At 43.6% G+C, this 21,553-nt stretch overlaps 1 protein-coding gene across 1 annotated transcript in view; it reads left to right on the top strand.

Annotated features, from left to right (window-relative positions):
- The window catches only part of RAD18 (RAD18 E3 ubiquitin protein ligase), a 470,945-nt gene that overhangs the window by 10,281 nt on the left and 439,111 nt on the right, over positions 1–21,553 (top strand). The window contains exon 2 of the mRNA XM_063426684.1: positions 293–374. Coding sequence (XP_063282754.1) covers positions 293–374 — 82 coding nt within the window. The remainder of the gene's footprint in view (positions 1–292; positions 375–21,553) is intronic.

Genomic DNA, 21,553 nt, shown 5'->3' with positions numbered 1-21,553 from the left:
GCAGAAACTGTCCACTCACAGTAGAATATATGGGATCTTTAACCCCTTAAGGACACATGACATGTCATGATTTCCTTTTATTCCAGAAGTTTGGTCCTTAAGGGGTTAAGCAAGAATTTGCATTAATAATAATAATAATAATAATTATTATTATTATTATTATATTTTTATACATAATACTTGTAATTTATGTCTAAACTTTAATTATAAGCTTGTTTGATATTATTTTGCAATTTTAAATCTTTTTTGCTTATTATTATGTATTAATTTATATTTTTTTCACAAAATATAGAATTTAGATGACCTGTTGCGCTGTGGAATTTGCTTTGATTACTTCAACATTGCCATGGTGATCCCGCATTGTTCACATAACTGTGAGTAACCCTAAAGGCTTTACTGACATGTCTGTTACTTTGTAACACTTCACAAAATTGCTTCATTTGTTTGATGCTTGTATAAAGCCCTCAGAAAAAAATGTTGTTTCTTTTAGGTGTCAGATCCAACAGATTCCTATATTACCAGATGAAAAGTTAAAATGCAAACTAGGCTAGAGTCCTCCAGATATTGTCTTACCTTATCGTTTCTGTAAATGTATGGAAAAAGTTTTTCACATGTGGGATTCCTTGTTTTTATGCAGACTTCTATATTTACATGATCAGCAAAAATGTAAAGAAATATTTGTTTTGTATGTGTTGAGTTCACATTTTCTGACTGTTAAATCTTTTATTTCTTTTAAATTTGACACACACCACGTCTAAAAATAATCTGCATGTGTCATTTGCACACACAATATGCTTTTCATTTGTATATAAAGTTTGAATTAGAACCCAACACATGTTTAGTGTCTTTTCATTGCTTTATTTGTAATGTGACATTGTATGCCCTGAAAGTGTAATATCTTAATCTTTCTGTTTCTCCATAAAAAAAAAATTCTGGCATATGGTGGCAGTACCAGAGGGTTTGCCCCTTTCCTGTGGGAGAAGCATCTTAACAAGATAAATACAGGGGGCGTGGCCAGCGACTAAACCGAGCGGACGTCTTCATGCAGGGCTCCGCTCGGAATATAGACAAAACTGCAAAAAACGAGAGAAATTCAACACGAATCCGGCTGGAAAAGATATCCCCACCACAGAGAGAATATGGGGAAGAAGCACAAGAAGTCTCAGGGCATGCCTACACCAAGACAACCTGATATACGGCAAGCATTTACTCCCCCCCAGAGAACCAAGATGGCGCCTGCGGCCTGCTGTACATCAGAATCCTCAGCTGAGGAGGAGGAAATCCCCTCACCCCGATCGGAAGGGCGATCCACAACGCCAGACTCCGGGGACGACGGGACCCCAGCCACAAAGGGGGATATCAGGAGGCTGTTGGTAGAAATGCGTCAAATATGGAGAGAGGACCTCCAAAGGGTCCAAACGGAAGTGGTAGATGTGTGCCGTGCGGTCCAAGGCCTGGAACACAGAGAGGCATCCAGTAACAACAAAATCTGCGCTATGGAACAGGCTCAAAAGGATCTTACAACCCAGGTACAAGACCTAAAACGCACAGTGACCACCTTGGAGGCAAGGCACAGGATAAAAAACCTGCGCCTTAGAGGTGTACCTGAGACAGTAAATGATGCGCAGCTCCTGACCTACACCCAAGACCTCATAGCAACCATGAGCATTAACCCTGCTCCGACAGGCACTCTGATCACCGCAATATTTAGGGTGCGCAAATCAGCGGCGGCACCCAAAGAGGCACCCAGAGACATCATAATAGTCACACGTGACACCTCCGCAAAAGCCGCCATACTGACCCGATCCAGGGAGCTGGGAACGGTGCAACATGCAGGACACAGAGTGGCGATATTCCCAGATACACCATTCTCGGCTTTAGCGGAAAAAAGAAAGTTGGCACCCATAGCCCGAAAACTGAGAGAAGCCGCTATCAAGTACCGCTGGGGTATGGACGGATCCCTAATCACAGATATTAACGGAGAAAGCAACACACTTACTTCAAAGGGAGACCCAGACGGCTTTTTGAAGCTCATTGATGGGGGGAAACCGCAACACCCAGGTACCCCACTTCCCACAGAACCAACAGCAGAGACGGAGAACTCCACGCGACCCAACCGCAAACCAGACAGGCCACAAGACGCCGTTATTAAGAGACTGACCCCAATACCCAGGAACAGCGTACGGAACTCTACAAATAAAACGCTGCAGATAGACAAACCGTTTAGAGACATACGAGACTAAACTGCAGAGCAAAGAGCAAGGTGCCAGTGGGTATTGGCATTAGGCACATTAATGCAGGTCGCATCTTAGTCATATTATTCAATGCTTATTCAAATGTTGTCGACTGTACTACTGCATTTTATATATATATTGCTGCATTGTCATTTTATACTACTATATTCACACTATATAATATGTTTATCGATGTCATACATAAAACACCAATAAAAACATAAATTGAAAAAAAAAAAAAAAACAAGATAAATACATAGAGCAAATCTCTCCCCCTTGCCCTATAAAGGACTACAAGGCAAACCTATCCCAGTTTCCTTTCTTGTCCCTGCCAGGGACGGACCAGGAGGTGAGACACACTCTAGGAGGTGAGACACACAGGTTTCTGGTCTGGGGGATCCGGCCCGAGAGCTGCCCGGGTGGTAAGTGGAGTAGCCATGCTCCTGCCTCTGCGGTTACGGAGCGAAGACTGTCATCCCTCTTATGTCGAGAAGGTTTCCGGCGTCTTCATGGAGGCGGTCCTGGGTGCAGGTATGATGTAATAGCCCTGCACCTGCACACAGCGGTGGAACGCATGCCCGGGAGGTGATGCGTTCCACCCAAAAAGTTCCGGTTGCGCTAATGCGCATGCGCAAACCAAAACTTTATTTAAAAAATAAAGTGCAAAAATTTAATTTCCGCATATATAAAGTTGTGCAGTACCCACTGACAGCATGGATTCTTGCCAGAAGAGGTATGCCGTGTCACCAACCCCCCCCCACCCCCCCACCCCCTCCACATGGCTCAGAGGTATTTTGAGGTGAGGTTAGATAATCTTTACTTTAAAATTATCTCTGTAGAAACAAACAATCTAGAAGGAATAAGGACAAGTTTTTAAAGTCCCATTATTCTTTTGTTTCCAGATATGTCTGGTCCTATCTACCCAGAATTGAAGGAGATATTGCCAACGCCTAGAAAGGCTGCGTCAAAATCTAAGCATTTAACTTGCAGTGAGTGTGCAAATCCGCTTCCAGATGGCATGAGGAAAAAAGTATGCAATTAGTGTACTGCAAATTCCTTGGAAAGGTCTAAACAGAAAGACACGCAATCTTTCCTAGCCTGGTTTCAGTAACTTGGCCCTGACATTGGATACTATTAAGGAATCTAAGAAAGTTGACACTGCGATTCCTGAAATGAGTCAGAGGGTTAATACAAGGAGAAGATCTTATTCTGTGTCTGATATGTCAGCTGGTGAATGTTCTGCCTCTATAGATTCAGACATGTCTAGCACATCTTCATGTGATGTTCTTGGGTTCCCTTCAGATGAACTACGCAAGTTTATGAAGGAAGTTAACCTGGCCATGATACCAGATGTGTCTGCAAGATCAAAAAAGGGTTTTCCTGTTAAACAGCCTCTCATTGATTTAATCTACAGAGAGTTGAAAAAGCCTGAAAAACGAGCCTTTATTTCTCGGCACTATAAGGAAATTTTTAAAATCACAGGTGATGAGATTTGGGAAGAGCTTCCTAAAGTGGATGTACAGGTAACTCAACTTTCTAAAAAAAAAAACACTATCCCTATAGGGGAAGTTTCGGCCTTAAAGAACTCTATGAACAAAAGAGCTGAGACCTCCTGCAGTCGAACCTATCAGACGGCAGGTTTTCAGTGCAAAGCCATACTGGCAGGAGCTGCGGTAGCCAGAGCTAATGGCTTTTGGCTTAACACATTGCAGGACATGATGCCTGAGGATCAGGATAAACATCTTGTCCGACTGTTCCAGAATTTACGGTTGTCTAACGAATTTATGATGGATATGACTGTGGAAGTTTTGAAGCTGGCATCTAGGATCATGGGATTATCCTTGGTAGCAAGGCGAGTCTTATGGTTAAGATCATGGACGGCTGGTACCGCGTCAAAATCTGTCCTTTGTGAGCTTCCCTTGGAAAAGCAGAAGCTGTTTGGGTATTCCTTAGAAGAAATTATTTAACAAATGTCAGAGACTAAGAAGGCTCTTCCTCAAGAAAGAAAGTTCACTTGGAAAGCTGGTAACAGGAACTTCCATTATAGAAACAGGAGATCCTACCAAGAGAGGCCTCGTTATTTTCAAAGGAAAGAAAAAAATTGAAGTTTTGAACAAAGAGGTGATTTCAAGAGATGTTACAGAGCAGACTAAAGTAAACATTTATAAACCCCAAAAGAGTGGGAGGAAGAATCCAACGGTTCTACCATACTTGGGAAAGAACTACAAGCAATCCATGGATTCCAAATCTAATACAAAACGGCTACAAGATACTCTTCACGATAAAGCCAAGATCAAAGTTTCTCGTTTCTGCTTACCCATCATCAAAAAAGTCAGAAGCCCTGATTTCCCAAACTAACTACTGTTTCAGAAAGGAGTCATCGAGAGAGTACCGGAACATCAAAAGTACCAGGGAGTGTATTCAAGACTCCTCCTAGTTCCAAAACCAGACCACTCATTTCGCTCTATTCTGGATTTGAAAACCATCAACCGGTTTATTCCATATCCGAGGTTTCGCATTGAGCCGATTGCCTCTAAAATTCCAATCCTACAAGAAGGCTAAAACTAGACCTAAAGGATGCATATCTGCATGTCCCAATTGCGGTTTCATCAAGAAAGTTCCTAAGATTCGCAGTAAAAAGGGGCAAGACTTTATGCCATTACCAGTTCGGGGCTCTTCTGTTTGGTCTATCATCTGCCCTGAGAATATTCACCAAGATTTTGGCTCTCATTACAGCTCTGTTAAGGGAGATGGGAGTCTCCATCATCTCATACCTGGACGACTGGCTTCTCATAGCAACGACCTACAGATCACCATCAAACTGCTACAGGATTATGGTTGGATCCTAAATTTACAAAAGTCAATCCTTATTCCAACAAGGGAGATAGAGTTCCTAGGTCTCATGATCAATTGAAACACCTTGTCGGTTTATCTTCCCAAACAAAAAAGGAAGAAGATTCGAAGAATAGTATCCAACCTGCAAAAAGAAGAAAATTGTTCATTCAGACACGCTATGAGCATTCTAGGTTTCCTCACATCCACCTTTCTCGCGGTCAAGTGGGGAAAATCCAATGTAAGGCCTCTACAGTGGGAGATTCTATCAGCCTGGTCAAGAAAGGAAGAGAATCTAGATGCGTGGTTCCATATCTCCCCTCATGTAAAAGCTCAACTATCTTGGTGGAAAACCTCAGAGTTCCTTTCAAGAGGCTTGTCTTTCAGTCCAAACAGCTGGTTGGTGATCACTACCGATGCTTCCAAAACAGGTTGGGGAGCTTATATAGGCACCATCATTTATCAAGGTACTTGATCAGTCAAGGAAATGGGAGAATCCACAAATTTCAAGGAGTTAAAAGCCGTGCTGTTCGCCCTTCATCACTTCAGACTATGGATACAGCAGAAGGCCATAATAATTCAATCAGACAATTGTACAGTGATCTCGTACGTTAACCGACAAGGAAGAAACCAGAGTAAGGGCGCTTTATCTCCTGTGCGCAGAAATCATGCAGTGGCCGCAAAGATATCTAGAAGATATTTCAGCAGTTCACATCAGAGGGATCCACAATGTCATAGCCGACGATCTCAGCAGGGGAAAGTGAGATCACAAAGAATAGTCCTTAAATCCAAGTGTTTTGGACAGTCTGAAAAGAAAATTTGGCGTTCCAGACATAGACCTGATGGCAAGAAGTACAAACAACAAGGTTCCCCAATTCGCCTCCCTGTTCAGAGCAGATCACCCTCAGTGGATAGACGGATTATCAATGAAGTGGAACTTCAGGCTGTCCTACATCTTTCCTCCACTAAAACTAATTCCAATGATTCTTCAGAAAATAAGAGCAGACGACAGAGCGGTTATCCTGGCTATTATTCCATACTGGCCAAACAGGGTCTGGTTCTCTGCTTTGAAGATGGCATTCATTGTGAACAGGAATCTACTACTAGAGATTCTCAAGATGTTCAGGTTGACGGCCTGGCTACTGCCAGTTTGATTTTTCGTCATCAAGGTCTGCAAGAAGACAGAATTGCTATTCTGCTTCGTTCAACCAGACGTTCTACTACAAAGATATATTTTTGTATATGGGTCAGGTTTCTTCATTGGTGTAAAGAACACCATTGCCTGCATGTTCATCCTTTACTGGACACCATTCTTCACTTTTTCCAGGATGTAGATTTTTCTGCTGGTTTAGGGGTAGTAGAAGTGTCCCTTTAAATAGGGCATGTCTAAACTCTATCTAGTCCATACATGCCAACAGTTTCCCATTCATTACTATACATTCTAAAACATTTAGGTTATGTATAAGTATGGCATAGGATATATTAAATAATTGCTCTGTGTGGTTATCGTTTTGGGTTTGACTGTAGTATTTCACCGCCTTGTGTGTGTGTGTGTGTCTGGTCTTGCCGTAATTTAAAGTTGTAACAGTGTGTGTGCAGAATGGTACGTTTATTATGGTTTCTGCTAAAGGAGAGGTCACTTTCAGTGAAATGCATAGATACAAATATAGTGGCCAAAGATATACATTTTAATACATTACAAATGAGAGAGAGAGTACAATTATGATTTCAGTGTTTCTGTTAGTTTGATTTAGTATATTTGCGGTTTTCTGCTTTTTTGAAGACATACTAAAAATAATTACTGTCAGTTCTGTGTCATACTCCAACACAAATCAAGGTTAAAAGTATTCCGTTACACTGGTTTTAGACTTCTAGTTTAGGAATTGTCTATGGTTCTTGTTCCCTGTTTTGATACACACTAAATGGGTAATGAAAGGGTTAGCACAGCCACAATACGTCTTGTTTTCTTGATACAGTTTCCCGAGATTCAAATCAACAGATTTTGGCACAGGCAGTGTATGCTCCTGCCCTGGCGCTATGCCGCTGCCCTGTGGTTTTACTTCTGGCTTAGAGAGAATTAAAAAAAAAAATTTGACTTGATCCTTCACTTACAATATAGGAAATTGCTCATTAAATTTTCTGTCTTGCATATTAAACCTATTCAGCACTGGAGGGCAATGAATGGAATATGCTTTTTATCGGCCCGCTTCTTTCTAGTATGAATTTATCAGCCGATGCAGCTAGAGAGAATCTTTCCCTGACATGTTAAATAGGTGCCAGCTATTCATTTAGAAAATGGCTATCCCCCAACTAATCTTGACTGTTCAAGTGGAAGTTTAAAATGAATGTTTATTGCTGGTTTTTCTGGAGACAAGAAAGTTTCCTTTAATATATGGGTCCATTTATATCCTAAATATTAATCTTGGTCACTGGACCTGTATTTTTTATGGAGATTTTTTTTTATTAATAAATTTAAGTATGAATTTTAAAGTGATGGTGTGGTAAATGTGGTCACGGTTTAAAATTTATCATCCTTATTCACTGGGTGTAATATCACACATTTTAATGGGATTCACTTGTTTGTACAGTGACAAATGTCCGCTAACAGTCACATTACAAGTACTGAAATAAATAATAAATGAAAAAGGCAGAGGCACGCACATAGAATATCAGTGACAGGGCAACAATTCACAATTACCGGTATGTAGAAACTGACGTTTTGTTCTTTATAATGCACACCTTTTACACCAGTAAAAAAGGTAGATTTCATTGAAATCACCTGTCAGTAAGCCTAAATTCAAATGATTATTTGCTTTTAACATAAATACACATTCTTTTTTTTTTTTTTTTAATTCTTTATTTTTGTAGTGCATATGAGGGTAACATACAGGCATGTGGTACCCCAGAGGCAATCCACATGCAGATTTCTAAGCCAAGATTACATAACAGGGAGAGCAGTGGGGTATGTTAGTACGATGCACTAGTTTTTTGTTTTACAAACAAGCTTAATACATGCTATTTAGGCAGGTTAAAGAATAAAACTGGGATAAATTATGGATGCATATACATAGCATGTTCATTTAGTTTAGGTACATTAGCTGAGTTAGTGAGCTCAATACAAATAGTGAATAACAAAAAGGAGATCATGGTTAAAGTAGGTTAGGTGAAGATTAATGAGTATTCATCTTTCTTGGCTGCCTGAGCTTTGAGAGAGTGGTTACAAGTTATGCTAGACTTGGACTAGAACTTGAGTGGCTCTAATAAACCCTAAGGTAGCCCTAGCATTTTAAGACTAGACTGTAGTATATCCACCCCAATTGAGTCCCATGTCGGCCAGGCGAGGGTCAGAGGTTGCCTGTCAGGGGGCCAGCCTTTCTGCAGCGAGGATGTTGTTCTTGGTACGGGAAGCTCGTTGGCTGCTGTTCTGTTCATGGTCCCTTTGTGGGCAGATCGGACTGGAAAGAGATCCCAGGAATTATCTTTGCTATGGGTGGTCAGTAGGTATATTGCGGTCCCCTCGCGGTGGGCAGATTCGTGTGGCAGGGAGGCCATTATACCGTGACAGTTCCTCATTCACGCTGCTCCTGAGGTCTTATTTCCCTCTCCGCCAGTTCCCGCTCAGCGGTCTGTTTGTGTGGCTGTAGGAGAGGTGAGTGCACCCGTCTGTGAGTAGAGTCGCCTGCCATGTGGTCTCCGCCATTTTAAAGGGGACTTGTGCACTGGGCCTTCTTTGCCTCCGCTCCGATCGCTGGCATTGTGGTGTTCCGATGGGTCACAGGGTGGGGGCCGGGATCACCCCCGCCGGCCCAAAGGGGGGGGCACGGAACCGGACCTTCCCAACCCCGGGTTTCGTTCTTTACCGCTGGTGGGCAGGATAGCTGGGCAGCGGCCGTCCACCTCGCTCACCGCCCGAGCGGTCCTCATCGTGCGACAGGGATCGCCCTCCGAGGGACTAGAACTTCTCAGCAAGCCTCTCCTCGGGACCAGGGTGACCTCTCATGCCGGGGTTCAGCAGCCGGTTGTTCGGTAAGCTCGTTTTAAGGCCAAAACTTGAGATTCCTTCAGGAGCTACTCCATTTTGCGTCCGTTCAGCCTGGCGGTCCGGCCCCGCCCCCCTAAATACACATTCTTGTGGAGTGTTATAATCTATATTTTTTGTAACCTGATGAAGATTTTAGATTTAGAATAAGGACTTATCGGAACAGTTATAACTGAACCAATTTTGTTATATATCATTAGAAATACATAGATAGTGATGAAATTATTACACAGTGAACTATATGTGGAGAATAGCTTAAATTAATGGTGTTCATTTTGTTTACATAGATTTGCTGAATAACAAGAGGATTATCTCTTTCCTTTTTTTATACAATTTTTGCTGGGAAAACGTTTCTCTGCAGACACACATTAAATAAACTTGGATTAATGGAATGAAGTTACCATAAATGTATATATTTAATGAATTTACAGTCGCATGCTACAGGACTAATCCCTATTTCATGCTGAATAACTGTTAAGACAAACTCTTCCCGACCGCGGACATACCAGAAACGTCCGCCAAAAAACGGTCATTAACGACCTCGGACATACCTGGTGCATTCACGGCAAATATGACCCATGTACTTACCTGTACCAGTAATCCCAGTCGCGGGGACCTGCCAGAGACCCCAGCAGTTACCCTGCAGCAGCTCTGGCCACCGCGGCCCTCAAGGGCCATGTGATCACCATGATCACATCGTCGCAATAGGACTCTAGGAGCTGTCAGCAGGGGGACTGTCTGAGCTGTCAGGCAGTCCCCCTGACTCCTAAAATAGCACTGCAGGCAGACTTCAATCAGCAGAAACCAGCTCCAGGAACTGTAACCAAGAGGTATGGAAGCAGGAGGGGTTGGTTAATAATATGTACACTGTAGGAATGTGTATCTTTGAGTGTCTGTGTGTAGGTGTGTATGCCAGTGTGTATCTCTGTGTGTGCCAGTGTTGGCATGTGTTGGCAAAGTAAGGGGATTCCCAAAATAGGAGGAGGAGATTTGGACCTGGCTGTGAGTATTTAGACCGTGCAGGTTATTAATTACATGACTGATTAGTGTTTTATTTTTTCCCCTCATCTACTGCGTGCAAGATTTCTGTTTTGTCCTGTAAGGAATTTACTTACCTAACTGTAATTATAAATTGATTACAATTATCCTTTATTTTAACAGCAGTGGTCTCTCGTGTGACTACTGCATGCAGTGATGACTGAACATAACTGGAACAGCCAATGCATACTAAAGCCTGGCAAATGTATTACTTATGACCACTTAATTCCATTGTAGAAGGGATTGAGGATTCATGCACACCTGGAATCTTATTTTCACTGGTAAAAATATTGAGCTTTAATTTTACTGAACAGTAATGGCCATCTTCTGATCATCCAGTCTTGACACCAAAGATGTAAATTTCTTATTACCCGCTTAATTTTGATTTATTGTGACCGCCCCAATAAATCTTTCCTGACTTCTGACGTCAGCAGCGGCTAATTGTGTACAATGCCTCACCAATACGTTTGCTATTCATTTATTCATACCACGTTCTCATTGTATATATGGAATTGATGAGCTGTATATGAAATGATTAAATAAAGTAACTTGAGCTGGCAGCAGTCGTAAAGCATCGAAAGCATATAATAGACAATTAACCTTTATTTCACTGGTGTGGGACCCCCAAAAATCTGAAGAAAAAAAACAACTCTCTCTCTCTCGATAATTGGAATAGGCCTTGTAATTTACAGCTATTACCAATAACTTGCCTCTCCCAGGCACCACACACTGTCTTCTGCACCCAAAAACTCTAGCCACCAGTTAGTGAAGTGCCTGGTTGTGACCTCATGTCACCCCGTTCTGTGACTCCGCGCATGCGGAACTTAAGTGAAGGCAGAGAGGTGAAACAGTCAATACTCTAATGTAATGTACTGGGTTGGCTGACAGAACGTTAGGAAAGTGACTGCAGACAGCATACAACTCCTATCAGTAACAGCGCTGCACATGCTGGGGTGTAATCCTAACATGTACTGTACTGCATGAGAGTGATAGGAATGTGATTGCATATTCAGTCAACGCCAGATTTCTGTATAAATTGTTACTTTTTCAGAACTTTAAATGTACAGAATACCGGCACCAGTTATTGGCAGTCGGCCAGGAGGGCAATCGATAATCAGCATTGGCACTGGAAAAATTATATAATCTTTGGATTTGTAACCAGATGAAGATTTCATATTTAGAATAATAACTTTTCATAATAATGTAACTATTATATACAGTTATTGGTTATATACCATTAGAAATGCATAGATAATGACAAAATTATTGCTAGTGAATAATCTGCAGTTAATCACTCCTGTTTGGAAAACAAATTAAAGGAACACTTTAGCAATGATGAATTCCTAACACAATAATGTCTTTCTGTTCCCGCTGTCCCTCTCAGTCAATGAAAGGGTTAAAAAACTTTTTAAATTTACTTACCCGATTCCATTGGCACTGGGTTGAGCTTTTACTCTGCTGATTCAACTGCAGAGCTATTAACAGAGCTGGAGATAATACATTCTAAATTAAACATAATTTGTAATAAACTCTGAACAATTTGATTTCTTTTTACGGGGAGTGCTTAGGAGGACAGCGTAAAGTCACATGCAGGAGGTGTAGGGCTAGGGCTGCATAAACAAAGTGTATATAACTCCTAAATGGCAGAGAATTGAGCTGTGTGACTGCAGGGGAATGTTCTATACACCAAAACTTCTTCATTAAGCTAAAGTTGCTTTGGTGACTATAGTGTCCCTATAACGCTGCAGTGCATTCTATGTCGTCCTGAAAAATGTGGGCTTTGATGCTGCAGGGCACCATATAATGAGGTGAACTAGCTGAAGACTATCCGCTTTAACGCTTAAAAACGAAGTATTTATGAGATCTGTATGTAAAGTTTTGTTAACACACTTTAAAAAAAAAAACAAAAACAAAAAATTTTTATTGTACATAATACACATTAAAATGACTATGAATGTCAACCTGGAATGACAGTTTAAGGTGTTTGATTTATTTCTTTTACATTTCTTTATTTTCTGTGTTTTGTTCTGGTGAGACATTAAAAATGCATTTCACCTGTGGGGAAAAGCACAAAACTATACTAATGTAAGTCTTTTTTCTGCATGCTCACAATGCTTAATGTTTTTTAGGAGCTAACCAAGTATTTTGCAGACTTCAACAGACTTAACTGCTGGCTCTGTGAGTGAATGAGCTGATACTTGTTGGCTTTGTGAGAATGCAGAACTTTAACTCGGTTGATTAGTGATATACAACAAAACACTAATTTTATATACTAATTATATAATCCTTATACGGGATTGGAAAAGATGTTCAATTACTGTTATTGCAGTAACTCTGCAACTATTTTCCTAATAGGAGATCTTAACAATGAAACACCTTAATAACTTTTACTTTTCATTCTAAATGGTAATCGTTTTTAAACAGAAGCCTATTTTTTTTTTTATTGTTATTTTTTAAATGCAGGATGAAATACACGCTTTAGCAATGACATAAGATTTTTTTTTTTTTTTTTTAATTCTTTGTTTTTGTTGTGCATAAAGATATAACAGCTCGTATGTGGTACCCCAACGGAATTCCACAAACTTTGCAATGACAGGTATAACAACGGAGTACATGGTAGTACTTGCACAATTTTATATTAACAGGAGAGGTCAATTCTATTTCTAATAGCTTGTGTGTGGACATATTACGTGAGACAATAGAGTTAATGAAGGTCATGCATAGCGTTTCGTCGATCAATATGTCCCTGAGATATGTATAAGATTGAAACTATGCCTGTTTTAAGCAATACGGGAATTAACAAGATTAAAAACTCAGGCATGTAAAGTAGAATAATAAGTCGAGTATTATGCAACAGTATGTACAATAGAGTATAGATCAGTTATAGTAACTGCAGTGGGTTAGTTACAATAGCTTTGTCAGGATGCCACAACAGTGTATTCATGCAGTCGCGTGCGGGTCAGTTAGTGGCATGTATTTTTATTTTTGTAAGTAGCTTAACCTTGTGAGTAGCCGGGATAGTTCCTGAGAGCCTATCCACTATGCTTATGGCACAGAAAGGCAATACAGGTCCAGTCTGTTACATTACCGGCAGAGACAAACACTATTCGCATAAACAAACAAAATCATAACTGGTGGAACATACACAAAAAATTGCTGTAAGTTACCGCCGACTAAACCCTGTCTCCCTTTGGAGGGTAATGTAGTTTAGGTTACTATTTATATATAACGAGATAACAGGCTTAACTATCTACTTAAACACAGTAAGGCTTAGCATTGCTTAGGTATTTGTGAATGGTACCCTAGTATAAGATCAACGTTTAAAACTGGAATGGCTGGAAAGGAGGTGTTGGGATAGAGTGCCTCCTCAACAGCCATTGTGTATAAGAGCTGCATCTACAGAGAACAATATCACAATTTTGGCAATACTATGTACTTTTGAAATAATAACAGCAAGGCTGGTTGCAGACGCGACTTAGAGATTTCTAGTTAGGTTTAAACTATTGGTTAGTTTAGGCATCTGATGGAAATTCCCCGAGGGGGGCTCCCCAGGTGAATCAGGCTATAGACCCTCTATAAGGTCAAACGAAAGGAGACAGGCTAGCAAAATAAGATTAAACAGTTGTTACTCATTATACTGCACTAAATAGGTCAAACATAACAACCCTGCGCTTTGCAAGTATTGAGAATTGCTAGCAGGGGGGTAAACGTAAGGAGGGTAAGCTATGCTAAGGCATGAGAGATATCAAAGTGTCTGTTATTTTCTTTACAGGGTGTAGAGTAACAGCAGATTTCTCAGTCTTGGATGACAGACAGGTTTCCCCTTTGTATAGCCAGTCCCGAGTACCCATGAATGGCCAGGGAAATGAGGGTCAGTAAGGTATAGATGTATGGTGTATGTATAATCCATGTCTTTAAGTAAGAACCTTTCCGTGTCTGATGGAGGCGTCCCGGTCTTTGCCTGTAGCGTCTTCTGCTGTCAGCCGACTGCTGGGCTGTTGTCGCTGTGTGTGAGCCTCCTGGGCCAGCGTTCTCCCGCTCTTATGCCACGGAGGGGCTCTCCGTCTATTCCTCCCGCCGGTATCAATTATCTCTGCCCCCTGGTCATCTGTACGGCCGACACCGTAAGTTTGCAGGTGCCTTGTTGCGCCTTGTTGGTTGAGGGTTGTTGGGGTTGCTGGGGTGCTGGTGAGTGGGCGTGTTGCTCCCTGAGGCGTTGGGACATGCTTGTTGGGGCCACGGCAATGCTCAGATCTCGCGAGAGGAACCTGGCGAAGCTTCTGTCTAGAGCTCCCCGGGTCCTCTCCTGCCTCCCTCTATGCTGCTGTGGGCCGGTGAGGTAGATCTTTGATCTCCCTGCCGGCCCATGGAGGCTTAGAGCAGAGCCGGCACTCAAATAGTGCCGGCTCAGCATGAGCCTACAGGGGAGATCCGGAGATCTCTCCTGCTGGCAGGGGTCAAGTCCTGGGGAATAAAGTGTAAGAACTCTCCCAAGATTCCCACCCCCCCAAAAAAATAAATATACACTTGTGTATATATACGTGCACACACACATATATATACGCGTACACACACACATATACGCGTACACACACACACACTCACACACACACACACACACTTACAGACACACACACACATTCACATACTCACAGACACACACACATACACACACACTCACAGACACACACACTCACAGACACACACACTCACAGACACACACACTCACAGACACACACACTCACAGACACACACACTCACAGACACACACACTCACATACTTACACACTCACATACTTACACACTCACATACTTACACACTCACATACTTAGACACACACTCACTCACACACACACACAGACATACTTAGACACACACACACACAGACATACTTAGACACACACACACACACACACACACAGACATACTTAGACACACACTCACAAAATTATTATTTTTTTTAATAAAAAATTGTCCACCCAGCCTCCCTACCTGGAGTGCTGGCGTGGACTTGTCCCTGGGGTCCAGTGGGTCGGGTGCCGGTCTCCATCTCAGCCGCGGCGAGGGAGCTGTGTGCTCTCTGCTTCCTCTCGCCGCGCGGGCTGTCTGCTGTAGCTGGGAGCCGGAATATGACGTCATATTCCGGCTCCCAGCTACAGCAAACGGCGCGCAGCGAGAGGAAGCAGAGAGAACACAGCGCCGCGGGGGGGGGAGGTCCATTACCTCTTGCCCCCCCCTCTTGCCATCATGACAGGGGGAACTCGGGGGGAACTCGGAGGGCATTTGGGGGTGGCAGAGTGCCTGCAGGAACAGTGGGAACATTGTTCCCACGCGTTTCTGCAGGACTCACAGGCGTGACGCGGGGATTAGGGTGTGCCTAGGCGCACGCCTATGCTCAGTGTTATATAGTTATCCTATATTTATACCTAACATGGCATTAACCCCATTTCCAGGTTAGGATGTTACATGACATCTTCTACAGAGTGGACTTTAAAGCGGCACTGTCATGCCGAATTCCGTTTTTTTTTTAACCCCCCTCCCGCCTCAACTACATCCAATCGACCCCCTAGTCATCCCCAAATGCCCCTATGCCCCCCACATTACCTATTTTTTATTCTTTATTTTCTGCCCGATCTTTATTCAGGGCGCCGCCATCTTTGTGTGGGTAGGTGAAGTCCCTGTGGGACACGTCATCTGCCCACACTAGATAGCCCTGAGATTCCCGCACATGCCCAGTGAAACACCTGGACATGCGAACGGGAATTTCACCTATTCATTCATTCATCAGACAGACGAATGAATGAATAGAAAAAATCAGACGAACAAACTAACACTGTGTATCAGTGTTAGTTTGTTCGTTCAGTTTATTACAAGGAGGGAGCTACCGGCGTGCAGCTCCCTCCTTGTAATATGTAACTATAGAAGCGGCAGGGAGCAGAGCTCCCCACCACTTCATAAGCCCCCCAGGTCCCCCCCTCACTCTATGGGGGTCAATATGACCCCCATAATAGCACAAGGGAGATTAAAATCTCCCCAATGCCCCTACTCGCTATATCGCGAGTAGGGGCATGTCCACTAAACAGTGAGCAACCTGTGGCTGCTCACTGTAAAAAAAAAAAAAAAAAAAAAGGTAATAAGGGGGGGACGGGGGGCCTACTGTCCTCCCCCGCCGGCCCCCACCCCTGGGCGGCGGGTGGGGGCCATAATAGTAATAAGGGGGGGGGACCTACTGTCCTCCAGCCCCCGGCCCCCACCCCTGGGCGGCGGGTGGGGGCCCTAATGGAAAAAAGGGGGGGGGGGACCTACTGTCCTCCCCCCCGGCCCCCACCCCTGGGCGGCGGCCATAATAGTAATAAGGGGGGGGGGGACCTACTGTCCTCCAGCCCCCGGCCCCCACCCCCGGGCGGCGGGTGGGGGCCCTAATGGAAAAAAGGGGGGGGGACCTACTGTCCTCCCCCCGGCCCCCACCCCTGGGCGGCGGGTGGGGGCCATAATAGTAAGAAGGGGGGGGGGATCTACTGTCCTTCCCCCCCCCCCCCCCCCGGCCCCCACCCCTGGGCGGCGGGTGGGGGCCATAACGATAATGGGGGGGACCTACTGTCCTCCCCCCGCCTCCACCCCTGGGCGGCGGGTGGGGGCACTAAGTAAATTCCCCCCCCCCCCATCAAGGTGACTAGGGGTGCCCAAGCCCCTAGTCACCCACCCCCCACCCAAATAAAAAATGCCCCTACCTACCCCCCTCACCCTAAAAAATAGTGAGGGGGGAATAAAATTGCTAACCTGTAAAGTAAAATTAAACTTACCATTCGACGTCTTCTTTTTTCTAAAATCTTCATTTTTCAGCCCCAAAAAAGGCCAAATAAAAAACCATCATAGCCGTCGAACTAAAAATAAAATAAACCCGAGCGCAAAAAAAAAACCCGACGAAAAAGAAAAAACCCGAGCGCACAAAAAAATAATCCATCTTCACCCATGGAGGGCTCCGCGCAGACTGAGCTCCGCAGGGCGGGGCAAGGCTTATAAAGCCTTGCCCCGCCCTGCAATTAGCCTAAGAACACTCTGATTGGTGGGTTTAAGCCAATCAGAGTGCTCTTTGTCATTTTACAAGCGTGGGAAAGTTCTTTGGAATTTTCCCACGCTTGTAAAATGTCACAGAGCACTGTGATTGGATGGCTTGAAATCCATCCAATCACAGTGCTCTGTGTCATTTTACAAGCGTGGGAAAGTTCTTTGGAATTTTCCCACGCTTGTAAAATGACACAGAGCACTGTGATTGGATGGATTTCAAGCCATCCAATCACAGTGCTCTGTGTCATTTTACAAGCGTGGGAAAGTTCTTTGGAATTTTCCCACGCTTGTAAAATGACACAGAGCACTGTGATTGGATGGCTTGAAATCCATCCAATCACAGTGCTCTGTGTCATTTTACAAGCGTGGGAAAGTTCTTTGGTATTTTCCCACGCTTGTAAAATGACACAGAGCACTGTGATTGGATGGATTTCAAGCCATCCAATCACAGTGCTCTGTGTCATTTTACAAGCGTGGGAAAGTTCTTTGGAACTTTCCCACGCTTGTAAAATGACACAGAGCACTGTGATTGGATGGCTTGAAATCCATCCAATCACAGTGCTCTGTGTCATTTTACAAGCGTGGGAAAGTTCTTTGGAATTTTCCCACGCTTGTAAAATGACACAGAGCACTGTGATTGGATGGATTTCAAGCCATCCAATCACAGTGCTCTGTGTCATTTTACAAGCGTGGGAAAGTTCCAAAGAACTTTCCCACGCTTGTAAAATGACACAGAGCACTGTGATTGGATGGATTTCAAGCCATCCAATCACAGTGCTCTGTGTCATTTTACAAGCGTGGGAAAATTCCAAAGAACTTTCCCACGCTTGTAAAATGACAAAGAGCACTCTGATTGGCTTAAACCCACCAATCAGAGTGTTCTTAGGCTAATTGCAGGGCGGGGCAAGGCTTTATAAGCCTTGCCCCGCCCTGCGGAGCTCAGTCTGCGCGGAGCCCTCCATGGGTGAAGATGGATTATTTTTTTGTGCGCTCGGGTTTTTTCTTTTTCGTCGGGTTTTTTTTTTGCGCTCGGGTTTTTTATTTTATTTTTAGTTCGACGGCTATGATGGTTTTTTATTTGGCCTTTTTTGGGGCTGAAAAATGAAGATTTTAGAAAAAAGAAGACGTCGAATGGTAAGTTTAATTTTACTTTACAGGTTAGCAATTTTATTCCCCCCTCACTATTTTTTAGGGTGAGGGGGGTAGGTAGGGGCATTTTTTATTTGGGTGGGGGGTGGGTGACTAGGGGCTTGGGCACCCCTAGTCACCTTGATGGGGGGGGGGGGGAATTTACTTAGTGCCCCCACCCGCCGCCCAGGGGTGGGGGCGGGGGGAGGACAGTAGGTCCCCCCCCCATTATCGTTATGGCCCCCACCCGCCGCCCAGGGGTGGGGGCCGGGGGGGGGAGGACAGTAGATCCCCCCCCCCCTTATTACTATTATGGCCCCCACCCGCCGCCCAGGGGTGGGGGCCGGGGGCTGGAGGACAGTAGGTCCCCCCCCTTATTACTATTATGGCCCCCACCCACCGCCCAGGGGTGGGGGCCGGGGGGGGAGGACAATAGGTCCCCCCCCCTATTACTATTATGGCCCCCACCCGCCGCCGGGGGGTGGAGGACAGTAGGTCCCCCCCCCTTATTACTATTATGGCCCCCACCCGCCGCCCAGGGGTGGGGGCCGGGGGGGAGGACAGTAGGTCCCCCCCCCCCTTTATTACTATTATGGCCCCCACCCGCCGGCCAGGGGTGGGGGCCGGGGGGGAGGACAGTAGGTCCCCCCCCCCCCCTACTACTATTATGGCCCCCACCCGCCGCCCAGGGGTGGGGGCCGGGGGGGAGGACAGTAGGTCCCCCCCCCTCATTATCTTTATGGCCCCCACCCACCGCTCAGGGGTGGGGGCCGGGGGGGGGACGACAATAGGTCTCCCTCCCTTATTTTACTTTACGGCCCCCACCCGTCATTTAGGGGTGGGGGGCAATATTTTTTTTATTTTTTTTCTACAGTGAGACATGCCCCTACTCGCGGTATAGCGAGTAGGGGCATATTATTTACTAATACCAAGACATTTTTACTTGGTGTTAGTAAATTTGGCTGAAAGACCAATTTAGGTCTTTCAGCCTTTTAGTAGATAGCTCCCTGATACCGTGGGAATTAGGGAGTTATCTACTAAGCGGCTGCAAGATGCAGCCACAGCAATGAATAGGATCGGAGTTTCATTCATTTGAATGAAATTCCGATCCGAACAAAGTACCGAATTGCATCCTAACACCAATGGAGAAACGGTGCTCATTCTGTTAGGATGCAATTCGGCAGTTTTGCCGGCGTTCTGTCTAAGTGACAGGACTTTCGGCAATACTGACAGGAAGTATTGTGGGAACTGGGAGGAAAGCTAGGGATCATGGGAAAATTGCTCTGACCAGCGGAAATGAAGCACACTTTGCTCCTCCGCGGGTCAGAGCTGGTCAAGCGGAGGAATCCTATAAGACAAAGAGTCCGTACTTTGTCTTATGGTTTTAAAGAAAACTAAAGAAGAGAGGAAGAAAAGAATAACAGATCCTGAGAGAGGGGGAGAAGAGGAAGAGATTGAGGAAAGGTAAGTTCGGCATGACAGTGCCGCTTTAACACCATTAGGACAGCATGGAACGTCCTTCAGTTTTGATTAGAAGATCAGGGTTAAATTCCTGTTCAAAGCAGTGGACACCTGGGGCTCTCACTTGCCAGCTGGGGCCATTTTTATCTTCTAATGCCCAAAACATCCCTGCAGATCTTGTACGAGCAAAAAGTATTAATTATGCTGGTACTGGAAATTGTGAGGTGCCAATGTGTGCTTTGTGGGTTGTCTGACATGCATAGTCGATCACTTCATGTACACAAAACAAAATGTCGCATATGATATATTACTGTAGGTACAGAGACGTCGTGGTACAAGTATTTCATATACATTAAATTGGTAATTTTGTAATGTAATACAATGGAGATAACTTATCTTAAAAAAAAAAAAAACACAAAAAAAAACTTGATAGACAAGCGTTATAGTTATCATAAAATGTTATGTCAGTCGCTGTGACTCATTGCTAAGAATTATTTGTGGTGATCATATTGCCCGCTAATTGGTTTGTTTTCAGTTCCAGTAGCCCGTTATATCCATCAGGCATAATTCAATTTTTATGATTAATGCAAGGCTCAAATTGATTGCTCCACAAAAACGGAGAAAGACCGTCACTGAGGTCATTATTTAAAGTCCATATATTTTTCTTTTGCGTTTCTGTAACAGATTGCATCATAGTCTGGTCATACATTATTTGTGTCAACAGAGACAAATTATGCTGTATTATAAGTAAGGCTAGGTTTCAGTTAGATTAAATTATCTTCATGCAGTTCAGTCTTGGAGTTTAATCAGGGTATTTAAAAAAAATAAAAAAAAAAAAATATTGTTTTCTCCTCTCAAAATTCACTTGCTTTAAAAGGTCTGCTCTGTGCCCAAATTAATTAATTATGAGAGAGAGAGAGATACACATATAGCTCACACTCAACATTGGCTTCAGTCTGTTTATTCCATTTACAGGAGGATTTATCGACACTTGTAGAAATGTACCTCTGAAGTATTTTGGCTTATCAAATGGGCACGCCAACCACCATAACTACTACAGTGGATTGTAAGTAGTCAGCCTGCAGTAGCCACCTTGTGTATTGGACCACTTACTTTATTCTTAGTAATAGGAATAAAACATAATGTAAGTACCTAGTGTACATGTAGTATGGAGCTTCAAAGTGCAATATTATGGTACATGGCAAATGAACATGCAGTTGAATGAAAATCATCCCCAGATAAGTTGTCAAATTGTTGGCAAACCCAAGGTACTATGGGCATTTCTACAGCGCACTCTAGTGGTAATGGTGCTTGGAGTGTTCTGTCAATTGTCAAATCAGAGGTTTATGGGATCTGTACAGATGCTGCCAAACAGAATGCAAGCTGCTTACTATGTTCCATTGATTTCAATCGTACACTACATCGAAGCAAATGTAAGTTGCTTGTGTATGCATGCTGCTGTATATATTTCATATATAAACCATGGTGTATAAGGCTTTATGGTAGCGGTATAACTATCCTATACAATTCTATTGATTGGCCAAAATTGATAGATAGAAGGCATGATATTGAGCGCAGCAGTGAAGAATTTGAGATTTTGTCAAGAAAGGCATTCATCGTTTTACTTTATTATTTCTATAATACTTAAAAAAATTAAAGACATTATGTTTGTACTGAAGTGCTGAAGGGATTCTACTTATTGTTCTTCCATGATCCACAGACAATATTTTACTTGTTCTAGCATAAGAATAA

This window comes from Pelobates fuscus, chromosome 7 (genome assembly GCF_036172605.1).
Source record: "Pelobates fuscus isolate aPelFus1 chromosome 7, aPelFus1.pri, whole genome shotgun sequence".
Taxonomy (NCBI): domain Eukaryota; kingdom Metazoa; phylum Chordata; class Amphibia; order Anura; family Pelobatidae; genus Pelobates; species Pelobates fuscus.
Note: the sequence above shows the minus strand (reverse complement) of the source record. Positions and strands in the feature narration are given on the sequence as shown.